This window comes from Lottia gigantea, assembly GCF_000327385.1.
Source record: "Lottia gigantea unplaced genomic scaffold LOTGIsca_2, whole genome shotgun sequence".
NCBI lineage: Eukaryota > Metazoa > Mollusca > Gastropoda > Lottiidae > Lottia > Lottia gigantea.
The window spans coordinates 4,411,301-4,432,643 of NW_008708400.1; the positions used below are offsets into that span (position 1 = coordinate 4,411,301).

The 21,343-nt window shown below is 33.1% G+C and overlaps 1 protein-coding gene across 1 annotated transcript; it reads left to right on the top strand.

Moving 5' to 3' along the window:
* Positions 1-6,412: 6,412 nt before the first annotated feature.
* Positions 6,413-21,085, top strand: LOTGIDRAFT_104185 (hypothetical protein; the record flags this gene model as incomplete). Its single annotated transcript, XM_009053406.1, has 13 exons — positions 6,413-6,520; positions 7,316-7,465; positions 7,827-7,942; positions 8,177-8,328; positions 9,556-9,778; positions 10,921-11,049; positions 17,046-17,159; positions 17,781-17,885; positions 18,737-18,843; positions 19,215-19,327; positions 19,624-19,785; positions 20,076-20,213; positions 20,936-21,085. The coding sequence occupies 13 exons, from the start codon at positions 6,413-6,415 to the stop codon at positions 21,083-21,085; spliced, it is 1,767 nt and encodes a 588-aa protein (XP_009051654.1).
* Positions 21,086-21,343: the final 258 nt, after the last annotated feature.

Consider the following 21,343-nt stretch of genomic DNA (forward strand, 5'->3'; position numbering starts at 1 on the left):
CGAAAAAATAATGTTGTAGGTGGTGGATACCATTTTGGCCTTGTGCTAACGTTTGGAGTTATCTGCCATGTGGGCGTATACCACTCTTTGATTGCTTTGTCGTCCGTCATTATTTTGTTACATAATTGGTTCTTTTGATGATTTTATTGTGCACTGTCATGAATGTGTTTGTTATACTGCTATTTGTATGTTGTAGGATTTATATTCTACTTGGACTTTGGAATCGCTGTAGTCTAATAATGTATTGACACATACGACAGCAGTACAAAATTTATTAATAAAAGATACCAAAAATAAAATGCTTACCGATATGTCAACGACGAGAAATGCGGGCAAAGCTATGACAGGTACCAACACCACAATCAAAATGTTTCGTAAAGCCCATAACTGAGAAAGATTTGAAGGTTGTACCTTCAATATTACATCAGTGTCTGATACTGTCTGGCTTTCCTCATTGGTTTCGTTTGGTATAACCATCTTCACCTCTATCGGGTGATATCTGAAATTTAATTGGGGTGATATATAGTGTTACAATACCCGAGGTCTTCATATCCTCATGGAGAGGGGTTATATAGACATAAGCCTGTTCCCCAATCCATTTAATGTATTAATGAAATATTGTTTATAACAAAAAAGTCTTCTGAGTTGCTCCTACCGTCAATTACAATCGATTACTGTATCTTACCTTTGGTCTTTGGCCATTTTCGAACTGAATTTCTTACATTTGTTTAAAGTATTGTCTTAATAATAATATTATGATCATACAAATAAAGCAAACTTTTATTTATTGCTCTGACATGTTTCAAGGTAAATCATTATCATATTATCAATGTATTATGTATGATTATGCATAATATAACGAGAGTATCAAGAAGTATTAATACAAGTGTAGTATGTCTTCAAAGCTTTACAATAGCTCTCACTTTGCGTTTTGGTTAGTCAACTTTCAACCCCATGTATTCATGTCCGGTATTTAACGGTACATGATATTGATTTACTGTGAAAGAACCGAATCTACAGGATCCGAACCTTGAGCGGAGACCATCTATGGGTCATTCTTCCTTTGCGACCGCAGACTGGAAATGCTCCGACATGATTTTTGACCAGGACTATGTGTCTCATCTGTTCAAATCCTATCAGCCTTCGACCCTCTTTCTGACATAACGAAATGTTATCTTTGACCCGAGTCGTAACCGAACCTTGATAAGTTATGTCATCTGAAGCAGCTGAATGTCAACATCTTCAGGTTAGAATGGTATAACCACAATAAAAATTTGGTTAAAGAAAACACATAAGTACACACGAGCATGTCTAAAATCAGAATTGATGCGTTATTGCACTCTTTTGTAAGACATTTTTATTCCTACTTATCGCTGTTTGTATTTGATGTAAATCGATTGTTCATTATGTAGTTCAAATTCATTTATTAATGATGAGTGAGTAGCTAAATATTTCTTGGTCACTTGCTCTTGTATAAGATATCTACCATACTTAGTGTAAAAAAAACTAAGATTTGCCCTGTAGTAATACCTGTAAGAAGGTTTACATAGCGTTACATGATGCTGTTTCTTGTATTGGCACAATATATCGGTGAATCCATGTATCGCGATACGACATGCCACGATACTCGTATCGTATCGCGACGTCGTGTATCGACGATACCTTTCAATGTTTCATTCCATAAAAAGTGGCGTTGGTTTATGATATAACAATTTTTTTTCACTGAAATTGTTAGAAACTTTTTATAAGACACTGGACACTAATCACTTCTATCAACTATATTACCAAATATCACAGTTATAAAGTTAATATATATATAGAAACTTTGATGATTAAATGTTGATTTTTATCCCATTACCCTATTTCGCGATATGTATTGTATGGTGACTAGTGCTGGCACGATATGAAGGTGAATGGATGTATCGCAATACGGCATGCCACGATACACGTAGCGACGTCGTGTACCGATAGTTGATGATACCTTTCATTCCATAAAATTTTTATAGGTTGGTTTATGATATAAAAAAGTGTTTTTCTCTGAAATTGTTAGAAACTATTTATAAGACAGCGGACCACTTCCAATTACATTACCAAATATCACAGTTACAAAGTTATGAATTAATATATAGGCTATGGAAACTTTGAAGATAAAATGTTAATTTTTCTCCCATCACCCCGTATCGCGATATGTATCGTATCTCGACCCCTATACGCTACCCAGCACCAATCGTGACCCTTGTATCGTACTGCCATTATACCCAGCACTAGCTGTTTGCGTTCCGTTTTTGTGTCTAAGATACAAACTTTGATCCTACCTGACTAATCTGACTACCTCTAACCTGACTAATATTCACAGTGTGTCAATTCACCCCGATCATGTGGCAACAACTTTGTAGAACCAAAACTTTGCTGGAGTAATTTATGGAGACGTTTCAACAACAACAAAAATTTCAAAATAGGGTATATTGTCATTTACATTGCAATATAATAATAACGCTCGGGCGACGTCCAGATTCTGACATGGGTTTTCCTGGGATCCCTTTTCTCCCGATCTGAACTACAGAAGAAAACCCGAAATACAAAATAACAGTTATACATTAGTAGCAGCAAATGAACTTTTCATACGAAGAAGTTTATCAATTAAAGATAAAGATATTTCTAAAAGAAAAGTTGTCTAGAAGAGTAAGCGATACCAGGAACATATTTAAAAATGCCTAACTGGGGGCGTAATTGAGACGAGTATTTACTAAGCGAGACCCGTAGGCCGAATCTTCTTGAGGCCAACGGATTTCGGCATTCAAAGGGTCTAATTTTCACTCAAAATTGGTCTGACATGCCCGAGGGGTAGGGGCCTGATGCAATCGCCAACCACATAGGGAAAATAACGCTTGTAAATCTTAAGGAGTTTTCCTTGTGCTATCGACAGATAAGATTAGGTATGATAAGTTGGGTCAATAATTGAATTTTAGATCTAGACCTACTTCATATTTTGTCCAAATTCTAGTTAAGTTGTGATCAGCATGACCATTGACATAACCTGACATAGCTTATCTTAAGTCCACTAAAATAACAAGCTCTCCATAATATTTTAACATGTAATGTGAAAATCTTTTAATGGACCATAGATTACAGGGGCATGTTTTTTTTTCGTAGGTCAATTTTTTTTTTTTTTAAGCTCAAATTTGAGAAAACTATACACCTAAATCTAGAGAATTAGAATGTATATACAATTTGAAGCTTACAAAAATTATGCATACTGCCCTTTAAAGAGACACTGTTATTGTTAACATAGTCAAGGTTAACATGACCAACACACTTATCATCGACAGACAAATAAATTGAAAATTAAAAACCCTTTGTCCATCCCTAGATTTAGATTTCATCTGAGACAGTTCTTTTATCTACGTGATGACAGGCAAGGTAATATACGCCAACTGACAGCCTTGAATAAAAATATTTAGCAGTACAGTAACAATGATCAGTATGAAATATTCAACCTTCACTCATACTTTTTAAGGTCATTTTTAATAATATTACTAATATATTAATAAAGTTTTGTCAAAGACCAGCAAGACGAGCGTTTTCAAGAACAGAGTCAATAACTCCTATAAAACTATAACACTCACAGCACGATTCGTCAAAATCCGTCAAGAATTGTGCCTTATGAAAATTTAACGCGCTTTCAAGAACAAGAGCAGTAAATCATACTAATTTTTTTCGATTTTTCTGATTTTCAATAGGGTCAATCCTTGGGTGATTGCAAACACTCACACCAAGTTTCGTCAAAATCTGTTAAGAGTTCTGCCTTTCTAGAGTGTTTTATGTGCTAAAAATTGAACGCGTTTTCAAGAACAAGGGCAATAACTCATACTTAATATTTTTAGATTTTGTTGATTTTCGTTAGGGTTCACCTAATCTGTAAGAATTGTGTCTTCTAGAGTTTTACGAGCTAAAAATTTTCAAGAGCAACTGCAATAACTAAATATTTTTTAGATTTTTCTGATTTTCGTTAGTAATAACAAACACTCACACCAATAAGAATTGTGCCCCCTAGAGTGTTTACGAGCAATTGTGGACGCCAATATAAACCCCACCCCCTTCATTAAATGTGGGCGCATAAAAAAACAATTACTGGTACCTACCAATCCTATTTATTAAAATTACCAGCATTATCTTCATTCTTAACTTTTTTTTTAAAGAATATGGGTTAATTTTTCAAAACAAAATTATTATTTCTTTTTTCTTTAACCGAAAAACCAGATACCGAACAAAGGGACTGGGTTTTTAAATTTTTAGTCAATTAGATGTTTTCGTATTTTATCGAGATGATTTGCTATGTATTTTAACTTGTTTGATTTTAGGATTAGCTGTAATGTTAAAACAGTGGGGTTTCTAGAATTTAACACTATTATTACTTTGTTACTTCCGGGTCAACAAGTTTATTTTTTATCTTACATTGCAGGTCAAAAAACGAAAAATAATTACATGAGGCCTTTCATGCAATTTGACTATTTTTGAAATGAAAAAAAGCTTTGATATTATTATACAATATATTCATGTTGAAATGTGTTCAACAAACTACGCAATATTTTATGTCTTATTCGGATGAAAACAAGTTTTCGCTTATTGACTCTAGTTTGATATTGTGTCACAGCGACCTGTCAACAACCCAATAAAGTTTGTATCGACAAATTATTGTGGGCTATGTGCAATTTTGAAATATATCCATGCCAATGTATTGTCCTCCGGACGAATGGTATGTTGTAAAGAGAAGCCAAATAGACAATACCTAGAACTGCAATTCATGTGAAAAGAAATTGGACAAATTGAAATTCTTTATTGACTCTCAAAATTGATTCACAGAAGCAAGGTCTCCGTTACACGTCAGTAGGTCAGTCAGTCAATTACACCCGTCAGTAATGACAGAAAGTGTTATTTTCTCACCAGATCAGAAGTATGCAAGAACTGAAACCAAACCCACCTCAACTATCGTAGTCCATGCATTCAAATAAGCAAAAGTCTATGTAAATAGTTCATATATATAATCAGAACACGAAATTCAAAGTCGAATTTGAGAGCTATCTAATGATTACAGACAGATAGTCCATGCCAGCATAGAATGAATTTGTCCTAGAAAGAGTACAGAAATCCCATGGCCTATATATTTTACAATAAATCAAGGTAAACACACTCAAAAATAAAAATATGTCAACTTACTTTTATACACTATACAGTGTCACTCAAAACTAAGATCCGTAAAATTGTAACTCAAGTCTTATACTGAATAACAACAATAACGCAATTTTTATTTTGTAAAGATAACAAAAATGTGTTAACTGAACAATATCCTTCCGTATTGAGAAACAGTCCCTTTCAAAAATACAAGGTCAATATAATAACGTAAACAAACCAATTGAACCATATATTTTATCATTAAAGATAGTTGTGGTCATTTCTTACCCCCGCCAAGTATGTGGTGTTTTTATGGGTCATTAAGTGGAGGAGCCGAGTATGAATTGAAATGAACTGCATCATCGACCATAATTCGACATATAGTACCGGGAATAGTGTTGACATGAAACTAAAACAATTCTCTTACAAGGTGGAAAGAAAACTTAAATCGAGTGTGGTGCACTAAAATGGAATAATCTGCCACTAGCCTTGCGATCTGTGTCAAAGTTTCCTATTGTTAAAACCTGAAACCTTTTATTTTAATGACTATTATGGTCGATGTTAGGAAGAAAGCTTATGTATTTTATATCTATTCTATTTATGTATTTATTTTCTATTACTGAATGTTTATGTGTATTTAAAGGGATTGTAAAAAAGGTTTTCTAAATTGTTTATGTGTATCGCGGACATTGATAGCATCAATTTGCAGCATATCTGTGGTTCTTTCAATTCCACTGAAACGTTAGATGACGTCACTAATCGCAAAATATACTGTATCATAATAAAGACTTCGGGATTAGTGACGTCATAAAACGTCTAGTTATAGTGGAATTGCAGGAACCAAAGACGTATGATTGAAAATTGGAATGGTGCAAATTGAATCTATCAGCGTCCTCGATACACAAAAAAAGATTCAGAAAACCTCTTTACAATCCCTCTACAAAAATTTCATCTCTTTAGATAGCATGTAGCTGAAGTTGGAATCCATTGACTTCCACCATTTCAAAGACTTCCATCTAATCCATTCGCTTGATTATTTCCAGTCAATCCAAATATAGTGTTGACCTTAGCCAACAAGTGGGGCATAACATTGTAGGTATATGACTAGTGTAGACTAATTAATGCAAAGTCAGTTTTTTTCTCTTTATGAATTAATATGATAAATACATTACATAATTTGAGTATGATATTATAAGCTGTAGTATAATGTGCAAGAAGTCGGATAAGCTAAGTTTATGTGATGGGGTTGTCGATTGTATTGAGACAATTATGGAGTATTCGTGTTCTTTTTATTATGGTTTTAACACCATTACTCCTTCTAGCATTACCTTTATATATAGGCACAGTGGTAAGTTTACATGGTACACTGAAACTCCTCTAAACGGCATCCCACCTGACCAATAAAAAATGACGGTTTAGAGGGAATGTCGGTTTATTGTGCTACAGGTTACTGAAAAAGAGTTAATTCCTTGGTCATATATCGTCTACAATAGCATATGTCAATAGAGTAATGTTCAGTCAATAAAACAATGGACATCGATTTCATAATTTGGTTTGGTGAGTAATCGTTTATTTCGATATTATGTATACACTAATATTACGTCTGTGGGCTTGTTGCAAAAAAGGAGAAATTAAAACACTGTTTATGGTACAAATAGTATTGTAGAAAACAGTCTTAGTATGAAATAGAATCTTACTGTATATAAGAGGTTACAACTTGAATGGCTTAAATTGTGTAAAGTTATGAATTAATAGTCTTTACTAAATAGAACATAGGATCAATTTTCTACCTTTGAAGGGATTAAAATGGATCAATATTGGATTTGAAAAATAAACCTGTTAGGTGTTTCAAACATTGAAATGATGTGCAATACTCGGTGACCAAATGATATCCTCTCAATGGTGCATTCTGGTATAAAAATAAGTTGGTAAAGATCATTACCAAACAGACAGGGGATTGGATAGTAGGAAAGTAACTGATAAAATTAACCCATCGTCTGTTTCAGACGTGGCATTGTATTTCTAGTAAAAGCGTAGAATTATGGGACACTCATTCAATGTATATTGCCCTTGAAAAACTCGTTCTTTCGTTCTCTATGGATTTTTACCTGAGTTTAGATAGGACCTCGATTGTCTTTTGTAGGAGGCTAAGGCAGCGTTTGTTCTGATATTGATGGCGGTTCTATGGATAACGGAAGCAGTACCAATAGCAGTAACAGCGATGCTTCCGATATTTCTATTTCCAATGTTAGGCGTGGTTAAAGCTAAGGACATAGCTCCAGCATATATGTCTGTAAGTCTTCTGAAAAGAATTCTGATCTGGATGTTTCTATTCCTAATTTATTCTACACTTGCCATCTATGGATTGACAATAATAGCAAGTGGATTTACAACCAAACATTCATATTTACATTTTAATCAGACAGTCTGTAAAAAAATGTATTAGGTGCTGCAATATTACAGATTCACTGCGCTGTTCTCCACATGAGCTCTTAACTTGGCTATGGCTGCTTCGTTCTTTGGCAGCTTCATCCATTTACTATGACCAGTATAGGTTCTGTTTCAGCATATCGTATCTATGACTGCTACCATATCTGACGATAGATGATTTCGCACAAAACATTTTTGAGATTATATTTGTATTGGGTTTTCAGGACACATTGATGGTATTTATTGGTGGTTTGATAATGGCAACTGCAATTGAAACTTGGGACATCCATAAATTATTGGCACTAAGGATACTATTATCTGTAGGTTCCAAACCTCGCTGGTACGTAGCCTTACCTAGACATTTATATTGGATACATAATCTTATTGGTTAATTTATTTATTTATAGTACTTGGAAGACTTCTTAGTTTTAGTCGACTGGGTTTGGTTCGGAATTCCTTCCGATCAGTACACATAATTTATGGATTGGCACGCCTTTCATATAAGCTACGCTTGTAAACCACTTTGACCGTTTTGAACATGAACATATTATGTTGCCTCTATTGCTATTGATAGGTTAATGTTAGGATTGATGTTACCCACGTGGTTTTTATCAATGTGGATCAGTAATACAGCTACTACTGCTATGATGATACCTATTGCACAAGCTATATTAGCACAACTGAAAGCTACCAATATATTACTCAAGGAAGAAACCGCAGATAGTGGTAGGTTTCTTTAAATATGGAAATTGTTTTTCTCTATGACAGTGGCGTTTACTTCTAGATGTTACGTTTATACGTTTAAACAAAACTGTTTATGCATAGGTTTTATAATTTTTCCAAAAATAATGAAAATCTTGCACAAAATTACTGATTCTGACGCTAAAAAGGCAGTACCGCCTTCTATTGGGCTAGCTAGAATCCGTTAAGTCCACGATGTAATTTCTAGGCTGGAATGATTTAGTCGTCTTCATAGATGTCGACGTCTCTTTTAAAGCCAAATATAATAATCGTTGTTCTGTTGTTAACTCATCTTCTGTTAAGATCACATTTCGGATGAAGAGAGTAAGTTTATAACAGATATATCTGGTGTAAGTAGGTAAGTACATTATCATTAAAGTGGAGACAAATATTACATGAACAGTAGGTCATGTGATGCATGGAACATGATTATGTACTGATGTTTAGACCGTTAGTTCAGAAGTATGTGAAACCTATCTTCCGATTGATTATATGCTATGGAAATCTATCTATGTAGTTTTTTTTTGGATGTGGATAAACTACATGGGGAATCATACGGAAGCGTATTAGGGCCATTCATTTTTTTTTTTTTTTTGAATTTTCAAGTTAGTATGTTGGATTTTCAAGTTAGAATGTTGAATTTTCAAGTTAGTAACTCGAATTTTCAAGTTAGTTACTTGAATTTTCTAGTTAGTATCTTGAATTTTCAAGCTAGTATGTTGAATTTATTAAGTTGAATTTTCAAGTTAGTATGTTGAATTTTCAAGTTACTAAATTCAAGATACTAACTTGAAAATTCAAGATACTAACTTGAAAATTCAAGTTACCAACTTGAAAATTCAACATACTAACTTGAACATACTAACTTGAAAATTCAACATACTAGCTTGAAAATTCAACATACTAGCTTGAAAATTCAAGATACTAACTTGAAAATTCAAGTTACTAATTTGAAAATTCAAGTTATTAACTTGAAAATTCAAGTTACTAACTTGACAAATTCAACATACTAACTTGAAAATTCAACATACTAACTTGAAAATTCAAAAAAAAAAAAAAATGAATGGCCCCAATACGCTTCCGTAGAATCAGAACCATCAATATGGCAGATTATGTTATGTCGATTGTGACTAATTCAATGGATGCTTTGAAATGCAAGTCGACCGGAGTACACCTCATGATGTTCAAATACATGATTTAAAAAACCATCAGTCATTGCATCACTGCCCCACCCCTTCCGTCTACCCACCCATCCCTGGGTATACTGTGACGATTTATCTTTTAAATATAGAGAAGCTGCAGATGGTGATGATATCAAGTACAAAAAGTTATGTAAAGCAATTTCATTGTGTATCTGTTATGCTGCCAACTGTGGAGGAATTGGTGCTTTAACAGGAACCGGACCAAATTTAGTGGTGAAGGGATTTGCAGATGAGTAAGTATAGAACAGAACAACGGTTGGAAAATAAGTCAAAGACCATAATCAACCCATCTTTATAATGTCAAGCTATTATGATTACGTACGCCAGCGACTACAGCCAATCAGGCTTTCTGTTCACAGACTTTCTGTCGAAGTCTTTAATTGGCTGTATTCGCTGCATACAATCCAATGAAACATTAACAAACTTGCATGATACAAGAAAGGTTACTAATGTAGTCAAGGTATAAGTACGAAGTAAGAAATAGCTGATATTGCGGAGATACTTTCAGATAAAGCAAGGGGAATTTATACAAATTCTGTGCCCTACATTCACACTTAAATATACTATGAGTGTTATTAGACCACGAGGAAGAGATGATATATTTAACCAAAATAAAGGGGAATCTCTCTTACATTAGTTTCGAGTAAAATATACAATAATATACTCCATAACAAGATAAGTAACTGGTTATGGTCTGATTTCCCAAAAATGGTTTCGTAAAGGTATATGGTGCACAACTTCTCTCGTAAATACTTCAACTCAACCGTATCTATGTAAATAAACTGGGAAGTATTTGTCTGAATGGAAAAATCTTAAACGCAGTAAATTGTTTGTATTTGAGCACCACAAGTGCAATAAATTAAAATCAAACTCTCTGAATGGCTCCCCATCGAAGCCGGAACAAAATAATATTGTCACCTTTAGAATGGCATATAAGTTTGCCAACTTCGATAAATAGAAGTAGGCCCTACATACGGATAAAAATATTTGTGCAAATTGAAAAAGTCGGTAAAAGGGAGACGACTGATCACAAAAAGTAGAGCATAAAATTACTTTATAGATAAACCTCTTATTGTACACAATAATTGCCGTTTAAATTATTCTTGTATATATTTTTGAGAATGAGCTTCCAAGTAGGTACTTATTTAAGCTATCTCTGGTACTCCTTTTTCTTTGTTGAGTTCTCAGATATTTTGTCTCTTTTAGGTAGACCGTAACTCTCTTTCGTGTGGATTTTATGGCGTATGAAAACGAAATGTATTGGGTCAACATTGTAATCATAAAACTCATTTAAAAGATACTGTCAAAACAAGTAAAAATATATGAAACTAAATAGCTCGAACTGTTCTCTACACACGTAACCTGTCTTATTTAGATTGTATGCGGCACATGGGTTGAAGAATCCCGTTACGTATGCAACATGGATGGGATATGGTTTACCGTTATCTTTTCTGGTTCTTATGGTTACATGGAACTGGTTACAATTTTTCTTTTTAGGATTTTCGTAAGTTATCTTTCTATTGTTTATGGTTAATGATAAATCAGATAGCAGGGAGATATTCGCCATTATTGGATGTTGATTTGTTATATGTAAATAGTCTGCTAGAAATGTATCGTGTAATTCCTCATTCAATAATATCTTTAGCTAGGAATTTCACTTTCTACTTTTATATATGTCTTTTCTATATGACAGAGTCTCAAGAAACGACGACACGGATAATTCTGAACACACGTGGATTTGAAGACTCAAATTTCGATTTTGAGCAGTGAACACTAAAACTGATTAGTTTAGATAAAAAAATCCCGGTTTCTAAGTCTGATGTACGATTGGGCAAACGGGAGGCGAACCCATCCCTTTTTTGAAAAGCTAAGAAAGGAAAGGAAATGCTTTGTCTTAGCTTATTCTTATACGAATTCCCTGAACAATCAACTTTTAGTAATCAATGAAAACTCAGTTGTTTACTGTATGTTGTTATAATTTATATATTCCTTGATATAGTTTCTTTAGAATATCAAACAAACCTTTGTTATTATCTGATCAATGAAACCCCATAATGTAATAATGTTTTCTTTTCTTTTTATTCCGTTATTGTGATCTAAGGTAATCGTTGCTGCGACTTTTCCCGTTATTCACGGCATTCATGTCCAAGTATATATTTATCACTAAAAATGTTTGAAAATCCTACTCCTGGTTCCTAACAATTAAATAAGACGCATACCAGCTCCAAACGGCGGATATGTTGACAAATATAGGTTTAGGTTTTCGGCTTATACAGGGTCAGGACGAAGGGTATTTCGTCATACACGGGCTCCGGATGTTGGATATTTCGACTTATAAACGCTCCGGAAATTGGGTATTTCGACTTGTACAAGCTCCGGATGATGAATTTTTCGAATCTAATCAGTTATATCGATGCGTATTTCTGGAATTGTAGACAAGAAGAAAACGAAAGAACTGACAGCGGTTGACTTTTCAATCAAAATTCAGCAAAAGTGTGGGTCGACATCATGGGGTTCGTATTACAAATCATGGTTTTTGATCCATTTGGAGATGGGCCTATCGCCTTGCAAGACGTAGCTGAACTTGATGTATATTATCGTTACCAAGCCATTGGATCTTAGACTCATCATCTGAATCACTTCGTCTTCCATTCGGATTTGCTCTGGAACATTCTGAAACATCTAAATACCACCATCCACCTTTCAACGTCTCTGGGCAGTTGTTGTTAGAGAAGTCACGATCATAAGTAGAAAATGGTCGACCTTGTATAGAATTGGTCCCATTGATAAATGCATCCTCGAGTGGTTTCCTCTCATTAGGTGCATAGCTATCACAATAAAACTTAAAACCGTCAGTTGAATTTGACAAACTAAATCTTTCGTAATAGCCTTGTAACGCACTTCCATCAATTACCACAAGAACGCTCAGTTGAAAGTAATTATGATTTTGTAATATATCATAAATATGCTTTAATCCCAACCAATATTCACCATGTTTTTTACCAAAACCATGTAAGTATTCATTCCAGGTTCTGTTAAAGTCTGTTTCCAGACAGCTACGATATCTGTTTTGAAAGTAGGTCAGACCATATCTAAAGCTACATTTAACTTCTATGACATCTTCTGCAGGCTGAATATAGGACATCAGAAAAGCTGGTTTTACTACTTCTTTGCTAGTTCCATCACTGCAGTCTGTAATGAATATAAGGAAATAAAATGGAGTGGTACTGAATCAGTGGTTGAACTATCATAGGGACCGGTTGAACGGACAACCACCTCTAAGAGGGTCCCGCCCCCAGAAAAAAATACAAAATTAAAAACAAATGACCAAAGTATACAATTATAATAAAACTAAGCAACCAGCAATATATAAATTAGTGAAATAGAATCTACTACATTCTGAAAATCTTTAAATCTTCCATTGATAGGCATTAAATTGACTTACATATTTCACTTTTTATTTTCAATTAAGAACTATATTTATCACCTGGTGAAAAGTAATTTTGAATGAAAAACTAGTTCAAAATTAGGTGATATTTCCTGTAATTGTGAATTATAATCTTTTTGTGAAAATTAAATGATAATTCTTGTAATTTTTAATTAAAAACTTTAATTTTCAGCTTGGTGAAAATTCGACGAATTTTTAATTAAAACATTTCAAGCCTATATGACCAGCCCGATCTTGTAAACAATGGCGAAACAGTTTTTAATTCAAAATTCTTGAATTTACAGCTTGGTGACAATTATCTTCACTTAGGTGAAAACTATTTTAATTCAAAATTACAGGAATTATCACATAATTTCACCGGAGTGAAAATACGTTAGCTTTGATTTACCTGGTATAATATGTTAATATTGACTTAACTTGTATGATATGTTATCATCGACTCGCCTTGTATGATACGTTAGCATTGACTTACCTTGTAAGATATGCTGACATGGACTTACATTGTATGATATGTTAACATGTACTTACTTTGTATGATATGTTGACATGGGCTAACCTTCTAAGATATGTTAACATCGACTAACCATTTAAGATATGTTAACATCGACTTACCTTGTATGATATGTTTACAATGGCTTACCTTGTATGATATGTTAACATGGACTTACCTTCTATGATATGTTAACATGGGCGTACCTTCTAATTATGTTAACATCGACTTATCTTGTATGATATGTTGACATGGACTTACCTCGTATGATATGTTGACATGGACTAACCTTCTAATTATGTTAACATCGACTTACCTTGTGTTATATGTTCACATCGACTTACCTGGTATGACATATTAACATCGACTTACCTTGTATATGTTGACATTGATTTACCTTGTAAGATATGTTGACATTGATTTCCCTTGTATGATATGTTAACATGGACTTAACTTTGTATGATATGTTGACTTTGACTTACCTTGTATGATATGTTAACATGGACTTAACCTTGTATGATATGTTGACTTTGACGTACCTTGTAAGATATGTTAACATGGACTTACATTGTAAGATATGTTGACATGGACTTACCTTGTATGATAGGTTAACATGGACTTACCTTGTATGATATGTTAACGTGGACGTACCTTGTATGAAATGTTAACATCGACTTACCTTGTATGATATGTGGACATGGACTTACCTTGTATGATATGTTAACATCGACTTACCTTGTATGATATGTTAACATCGACTTACCTTGTATGATATGTTAGCATTGACTTGCCTTGTATGATATGTTAACATCGACTTACCTTGTATAATATGTTAACATCGACTTACCTTGTATGATATGTTAACATCGACTTACCTTGTATGATATGTTAGCATTGACTTGCCTTGTATGATATGTTAACATCGACTTACCTTGTATGATATGTTAACATCGACTTACCTTGTATGATATGTTAACATCGACTTACCTTGTATGATATGTTAGCATTTACTTACCTTGTATATGTTAACATCGACTTACCTTGTATGATATGTTAACATGGACTTACCTTGTATGATATGTTAACATCGACTTACCTTGTATGATATGTTGACATGTATCACCATAATAGCCAATGGGACATCTGTTACAAAGTGAATTCGAGCATACAGATTTCTGAAATATATTGTATACATCCTAAAGAACAATAGTCCAAAAAATCGTCATAAAGTATGATATTTTATTATAGAAGTTTAAACCAATGAAAATTCATTTTGAAAATAACTAAATGAAATGCCCGATATATGAAAGTGATATATATGGATATATTTGAGATTGGATACTGTTAAGATATTTATTCTGTCAGATAATTCAAATACATTTTAGTGAATAAATAATGAGATAAATAAAGTCTCGATTAAAAAAATAATTTAATGATGTACAAATAAATAGGAAATAACAGATGGGTAAATGAATTAGTACTAATTATTAGACCAATTTAACGAATTAATTGATAAATAAATTAATAAATAAATAGAATGAAAAAAAGTTTTAAAAGATTGAGTGTAATCGAAAATAAAAAAAAATGAAATGAAATGAAAATTTGAAAATGAAATGAGATGAAATTGAAAATGATAAATAAACAAACATGCAAAATAGCCTGCTTTAAAAATAAATTAATTGAAAAATAAAAGATAATAATTAATTAATTAAATAGATAACTAAAGAATTTATTAATTGAAAATTACTATTGAATTGATAAACTTTAAGAAGAAAACTATAATAAAAGGAATAAAAAGAAAAGGAATAAAAAGAAAAGGAATAAATAAAAGAGTAAAAGAATTAATCCATTATTGAATAAAATATAAAAGAATTATTAAATGAAAGGATGAATAAATTAATGTAATAATGAATTAATGAATAGATTTAGTTTACGTACATTCTATATAAAATATAGATATAAATGTAAAACTTACCAGTCTGTAGCAAACTTTATCTTCAATATTTTCATGGTGGAAACAATTTTCACCCGATTCAAACATTGAACATTGTTTAGTTTTTCTATCAAACATGATTCGTCTACAATCTAAATTCCTTTGACATTGAACACAGCAATAAGATAAAGACAAACTGGTTTCAGTTGTCAGGTGACTATAGAAAAGAGAATTATCGCAAGATTTGGGTTCATAAAACATGTCACTTAAAACGTACTCTCCATCTTCTATAACGAATGCAACACTGTGTGCACAGAAAAAGAAAAAAAAGTAGAGATGCCACATTCTGGAATTCTTTTGGACTGTGTATAGAGCTAACAAACTAACAAGAACTAATCTAGTTTAAGTTGTCAAAGATCCATAAATTTTAAAAGCCTGTACCGATTTAAACTTCTGAAGTGAAATAATCGAATAAATTCTAATCGTAGGAAATTTTATTATCTAAGTTAAACAACAATTAAATACTTCAACATGTTAAAAGCGTTAAAAGCACAATTTGATTTGATTAGGCCGTGGTGAAAATACGTTTAACAATAGAGAAATAATCTATTCATCTTTAATCGATTTGGTCATAATATGCCCTATTGCTAGTTGTGGGTGCTTCTTTTTCCCCACAATATCTTTTTACCTGTACAATAAGTTTTATAGGGGCAAGGGGAGAGATTTCACACAATATAATCTAAGCTATAATAAATAAAATTGTATGATTCAAAAATCGTTTGAACGTTGGAGAAAATCAAGATGTGTGGCCTGAGAAAGTCGTATAAAAAAGGGAGTTTCTCGTATTCTTATCTTGTTAACGAGTTTCGAGCGTGATTAAATATTTACAAAACAAAACGTGAAATTGTTACGTGTAAGCGTGTTGATTGACCGGTTTAAAAATCACGTGCTTAATTGAAAAATTATGATTTCCATCCCAAATACGAGGTATACCTTAAATTTGAAAACAATGTTCATTGATGAAACGACAATTCCTTACGCCAATTCAAGGCTCTTGGGATTTATTTCTTTTATCTTAAAAAACGTTTTTTAGGTGTGTTTTATTATAAGAGCTAAAATAATCAAGCGTTGTTTTTCTAGTTGTTTTTAAAAGGATATGATCATATGACTTTTTTTTCTGAAGTGGCAGATATAAATCAATATTAGCTACCTAAAAAAAGTATACTTTTACAAATTATTGGGAATATGATGTCGAGTATGCTTTCTATGTGGTTTTTACTTGCAATTCCAGTTAAAGGGACTGATGCGACATTCTTTTTGACCAACCGTACTTTAGTCTCTGAATTTTTTTTTAGCTAAGCCAATCAGCAATAATGTTCCCTGCTCACCGTCGAAATTTGAACCTTTATATCCATCAGAATTATCCGCGTTGGAATGTTATAACTCGTCATTTTAAGATAGAAAAGACATATAGAAATATTCAGTAAAATTTGAGGTATTTTGAATGAATTTTACAATTTTCGTACATTCCTAGTACTTCTGAATACTAAACTCAACTAGACCAGACGTCTGATTTTCATCTGAAAAACTAATTGTAAAATTAATATCAGCGATGAAACGAAATTAAAGTGCACTCCTCTTTTATTTCAGCGCTACGTTTAGTTGTAAAGATAAGAAACAATCAGGAGAAAACAAAGTGCAGGAGATGATTCGAAAACAATATGATGCATTAGGTCCAGTGACGTAAGTCTAGTACTATGTTGTTTGGGAATAGAGTATTCATTGTTCAGTCATAATACATTATAAAATGTCACATCGATTTTTACTTGTAAGAAATGAGCATTTTATCTAACCCAGGTCTAGAGCTTTGTTCACAATTCTCATCAGGTAAACTAGTAAGAATACTGCCTCGGTCGATAATCATCTAAAAGATTCCTTAGATTTCGGACAGGAAATAACACTTTCAGTCACGGTGTTGATTTTGCTGAATACCTTATCTGGTTTCTTAAAGGGATTCTAATGAGGTTTATTTTATCCTTTGTATTGGAGACAGTCATTGCTTCTCTAAGCGGTTGTCTGACTGCTTTGAGTTGGTAAAAACTTAATCAGATAAAAAAAAAAGAAGGTTTATGCGATAATGATGTCAATGAATGTTTCAAAAAAATAAACCACTGTAAGTGCCCGACACATGAAGAGAGTAGAGATTAAGAACCTATGCTTGAATCGTTGTAATGCTTTTCTGTTCCATTCCTGCACATGCCAGTTCAGAAATATCTCGAAATTTGCTCATAATATGACCTCTGAATGACTAGCCTTAAGCGGCTAGGTAAAATGGCTGCCTGGACAATTCTATATTATCTTCAGGTATGCTCAAAAGAATGTGCTAGTATTGTTTTCAATATTAGTGGTATGCTGGATAACTCGAGATTTAGGTGGTGTTGGTGGCTGGGGTGATTTATTTCAACCTCTGTAAGTCTTTGTTTTATAGTTTATTTTCATATTCATAGTTTACATTCTTTGCAGATTTAACATTTTATGACTTTATTTTTCTCACTTTGTTAATTTTCCCTTTATGTAGTTTCCCTCAGAGATTGTCTCCTTTAACTTTCCCTTATACAAATTCACTTCGATAACCTTCCCTTATACAAATTCACTTTGATAACCTTCCCTTATACAAATTCACTTTGATAACCTTCCCTTACATATTGACAACTTTGATAACATGCCCTTACAAATTGACCACTTTGATAACATTCCCTTATACAAATTCACTTTGATAACCTTCCCTTACATAATGACAACTTTGATAACCTTCCCTTACATATTGACCACTTTGATAACATGCCCTTACATATTGACCACTTTGATAACATTCCCTTATACAAATTCACTTTGTTAACCTTCCCTTACATATTGACCACTTTGATAACATTCCCTTACATATTGACTACTTTGATAACATGCCCTTACATATTGACCACTTTGATAATATTCCCTTACATTGACCACTTTGATAACCTTCCCTTACATATTGACCACTTTTATAACATTCCCTTACATTGACCACTTTGATAACCTTCCCTTAAATATTGACCACTTTGATAACATTCCCTTACATTGACCACTTTGATAACCTTCCCTTACATATTGACCACTTTGATAACATTCCCTTACATATGGACCACTTTGTTAACTTTTGCTTACATAATAATCACTTCGTTAACCGTTACCACTACAGATTGACAACTTTTATTACCCTTTTCCTATTGATTAACCACTTTGGCGACCCCACTGTCGGTTTCATTTCATTACTACTTCAGATATGTAAGAGATTCTACACCAGCCATACTTGTTGCCGTTCTGTTGTTTTTCCTACCATCTGAACTTCCACCGATCTTCTGTAATCGAGATAAAAAGAACGATAGAGGTTTGTATTGAAGAGTATGTATTAGAGTGGCATCTAATTTGAATAATAGCTAAAAAGCTTTCCTTTGCACGATATCAGCATCGTTTTAAGTAGACATTGTCTCCCGTTTATCATCTATGATATTAAGAATATTTATGCAAAGATATCCACTCAGGCTGACAGACATGGTCATTGATTGGCTGAAAAGGATTCTTCATAACGCTAGATCCAAGATGGTAGAAATTACTAGAAATGGAATGAAATGAATGTAGTTTTACGTCCTACTTTTCTGCACCATGTGGGCTAATGAAAAATATGGTAGAGAGGTTTAATTTAGGATTTGATACCCCATTTTTATTAAGATATATAGACAATTAACAATCTATTTTCAGATATGTTTAGAACACCACGGCCTCTATTAACGTGGCAGAATGTACACGAGAAGCTTCCTTGGGGTTTATTCATATTGTTAGGTGGTGGATTCGCTCTAGCTAAAGGTTGTCATGTAAGCTGCTATTTTTTAATCAGTTGCATGTATTCTCAATGGTGTATGACAGTGACAAAGATCGTTGTGCGTCTTGTGATTTATAGAACAAATCTTTGGACCCCCATTTGATCTCCAGCGTGTCGGCCTTTTCGGCTTTGGGTACAGAAACCCAGTTAACATTGTTTCTTCTGTCAACTAAGTCTCTGCAGGGTTTGTATAGCTATGTTTACATTTTGGTATTGTATGTAAATTGTGTGCCCTATTATACCAATTGAAATATGCTATCTTGTATAATAATTGTTAAATTATTGAAGGTATCAGGACTGTCCAGATGGATTGGTTTACAGTTAGAAGTATTTATTGGATTAAATAAATGGTTGATGTTATTAGTATTATGTTATATTTGTGAAATGTTAACTGAATTTATAAGTAATGTAGCCCTGGCAACTTTAATTATACCTATCCTGGCCGAACTGGTGAGACGCAAAATTATGCTTATGTACAATATTTTATAATTTTTCGTGGACAGCTTTAAGGAAAATTACGTATGCTAATATGTACTCTGACTAACATTTGACACTTTCAGAGCATCGAAATACCTTTCAGGTAAACAGGTAATGACTAAAAACGTCATGACTTTCAATATTCAATAAGGAAAACAATTTTACAAATACAGTATTCCCCTTTCGGAATTGTCCTTTTGCCAAATTTGTCATAACTTTTGGAATCTATAAAAAGCATTAATGAATGAACATTTTTCTTCCAGGCAATGAGCACGGGAGTCAATCCACTATTTTATATTCTGCCAGCAGCAGTTTCAGCGTCTTTTGCTTATATGTTACCAGTAGCAACGGCACCAAATGCTTTATGCTTTTCTTATGGTCACATTAGAGTTTTAGATATGGTAACTTAATTTTCATTTCCCTGTCCATTTTTAAGGGTATAAGTAGAGATAGTTCCTTGGAATTTTCTAAGCTGTGTCTCTTTGTTTGTATTTGGGGTCTTTGGTGTCACGAAAAGCTAAAATCAACCACACAGTCAATTGGAGCCCTCGAAACTCACAAAATGTATATATTATATTGTATAGAGTCTTCCAAACGGCACCGTGAAAGTAACGCTAGCACTCTGCAACATATCACGGTAATGAATGGCCATTTTTTTACCGGAACTATGTCAATATTGTCACGTGATTTTGGAAATTTAACTATTACAGGCAGGTTGTTTGTAAACAAAGTCAATGAAAACAAAACATGTATTCCAACTGATAATAAAATGTATCACCGAATAACAAATAGTCACAATATAGCATTAACTACATAAGTGTGTGTCAGAATTATCTCCCAAAGTATCTGAATTAAAGTACTACAATTACAATCAATAGACAAATAACTGCTAAATACCGGAAGTAAAGAGTCTCGCCCAAGAAGACACAACGAAATTCACAAAAATAACTCTTGCGATACAGAGAATTGACAAATGATGTCAAGGTATTAGACGCGGTTTGTATTAACTAACCATGCTTGTAAAGTGAATTACTGTAAGTGGTGATTTGCCATTTAAGGATATTGATTGTGAAGAATATGATTTGAACAAAATGGTAAGTTTGGTAATTATTCGTTATTTCAGGTGACAGCTGGATTTTTTATGAATCTGATTGCTATTCCAATGCTAGTGTTTGCTACCTTCACTTGGGGTGACGCCATTTTTCATTTTCAGAATGTTCCTTTCACGTTCGACAGTGTTAACAAAACTCTTCTGTTAAACTCTACGATGTAAATGTTGTGTACATATTTGTGAAATAAATATGAATAAACTTATATTTTGATTTTCATTTGTTTATTAAATATTTATCCGCAAATTATATTCACCAGATTAGCATATTTCTAAACCTCATCTGATTGTTGCTGGCATGCGTTTCCTATATAAAATTTAAAATTTCCAGCATGCCAACCTCTTCATGTGATTGATCTGATCGCCATTATAAACTGACAGCGACAACTAATGCTAGGCTAGAGCAGACCAAAGTCCAAATTA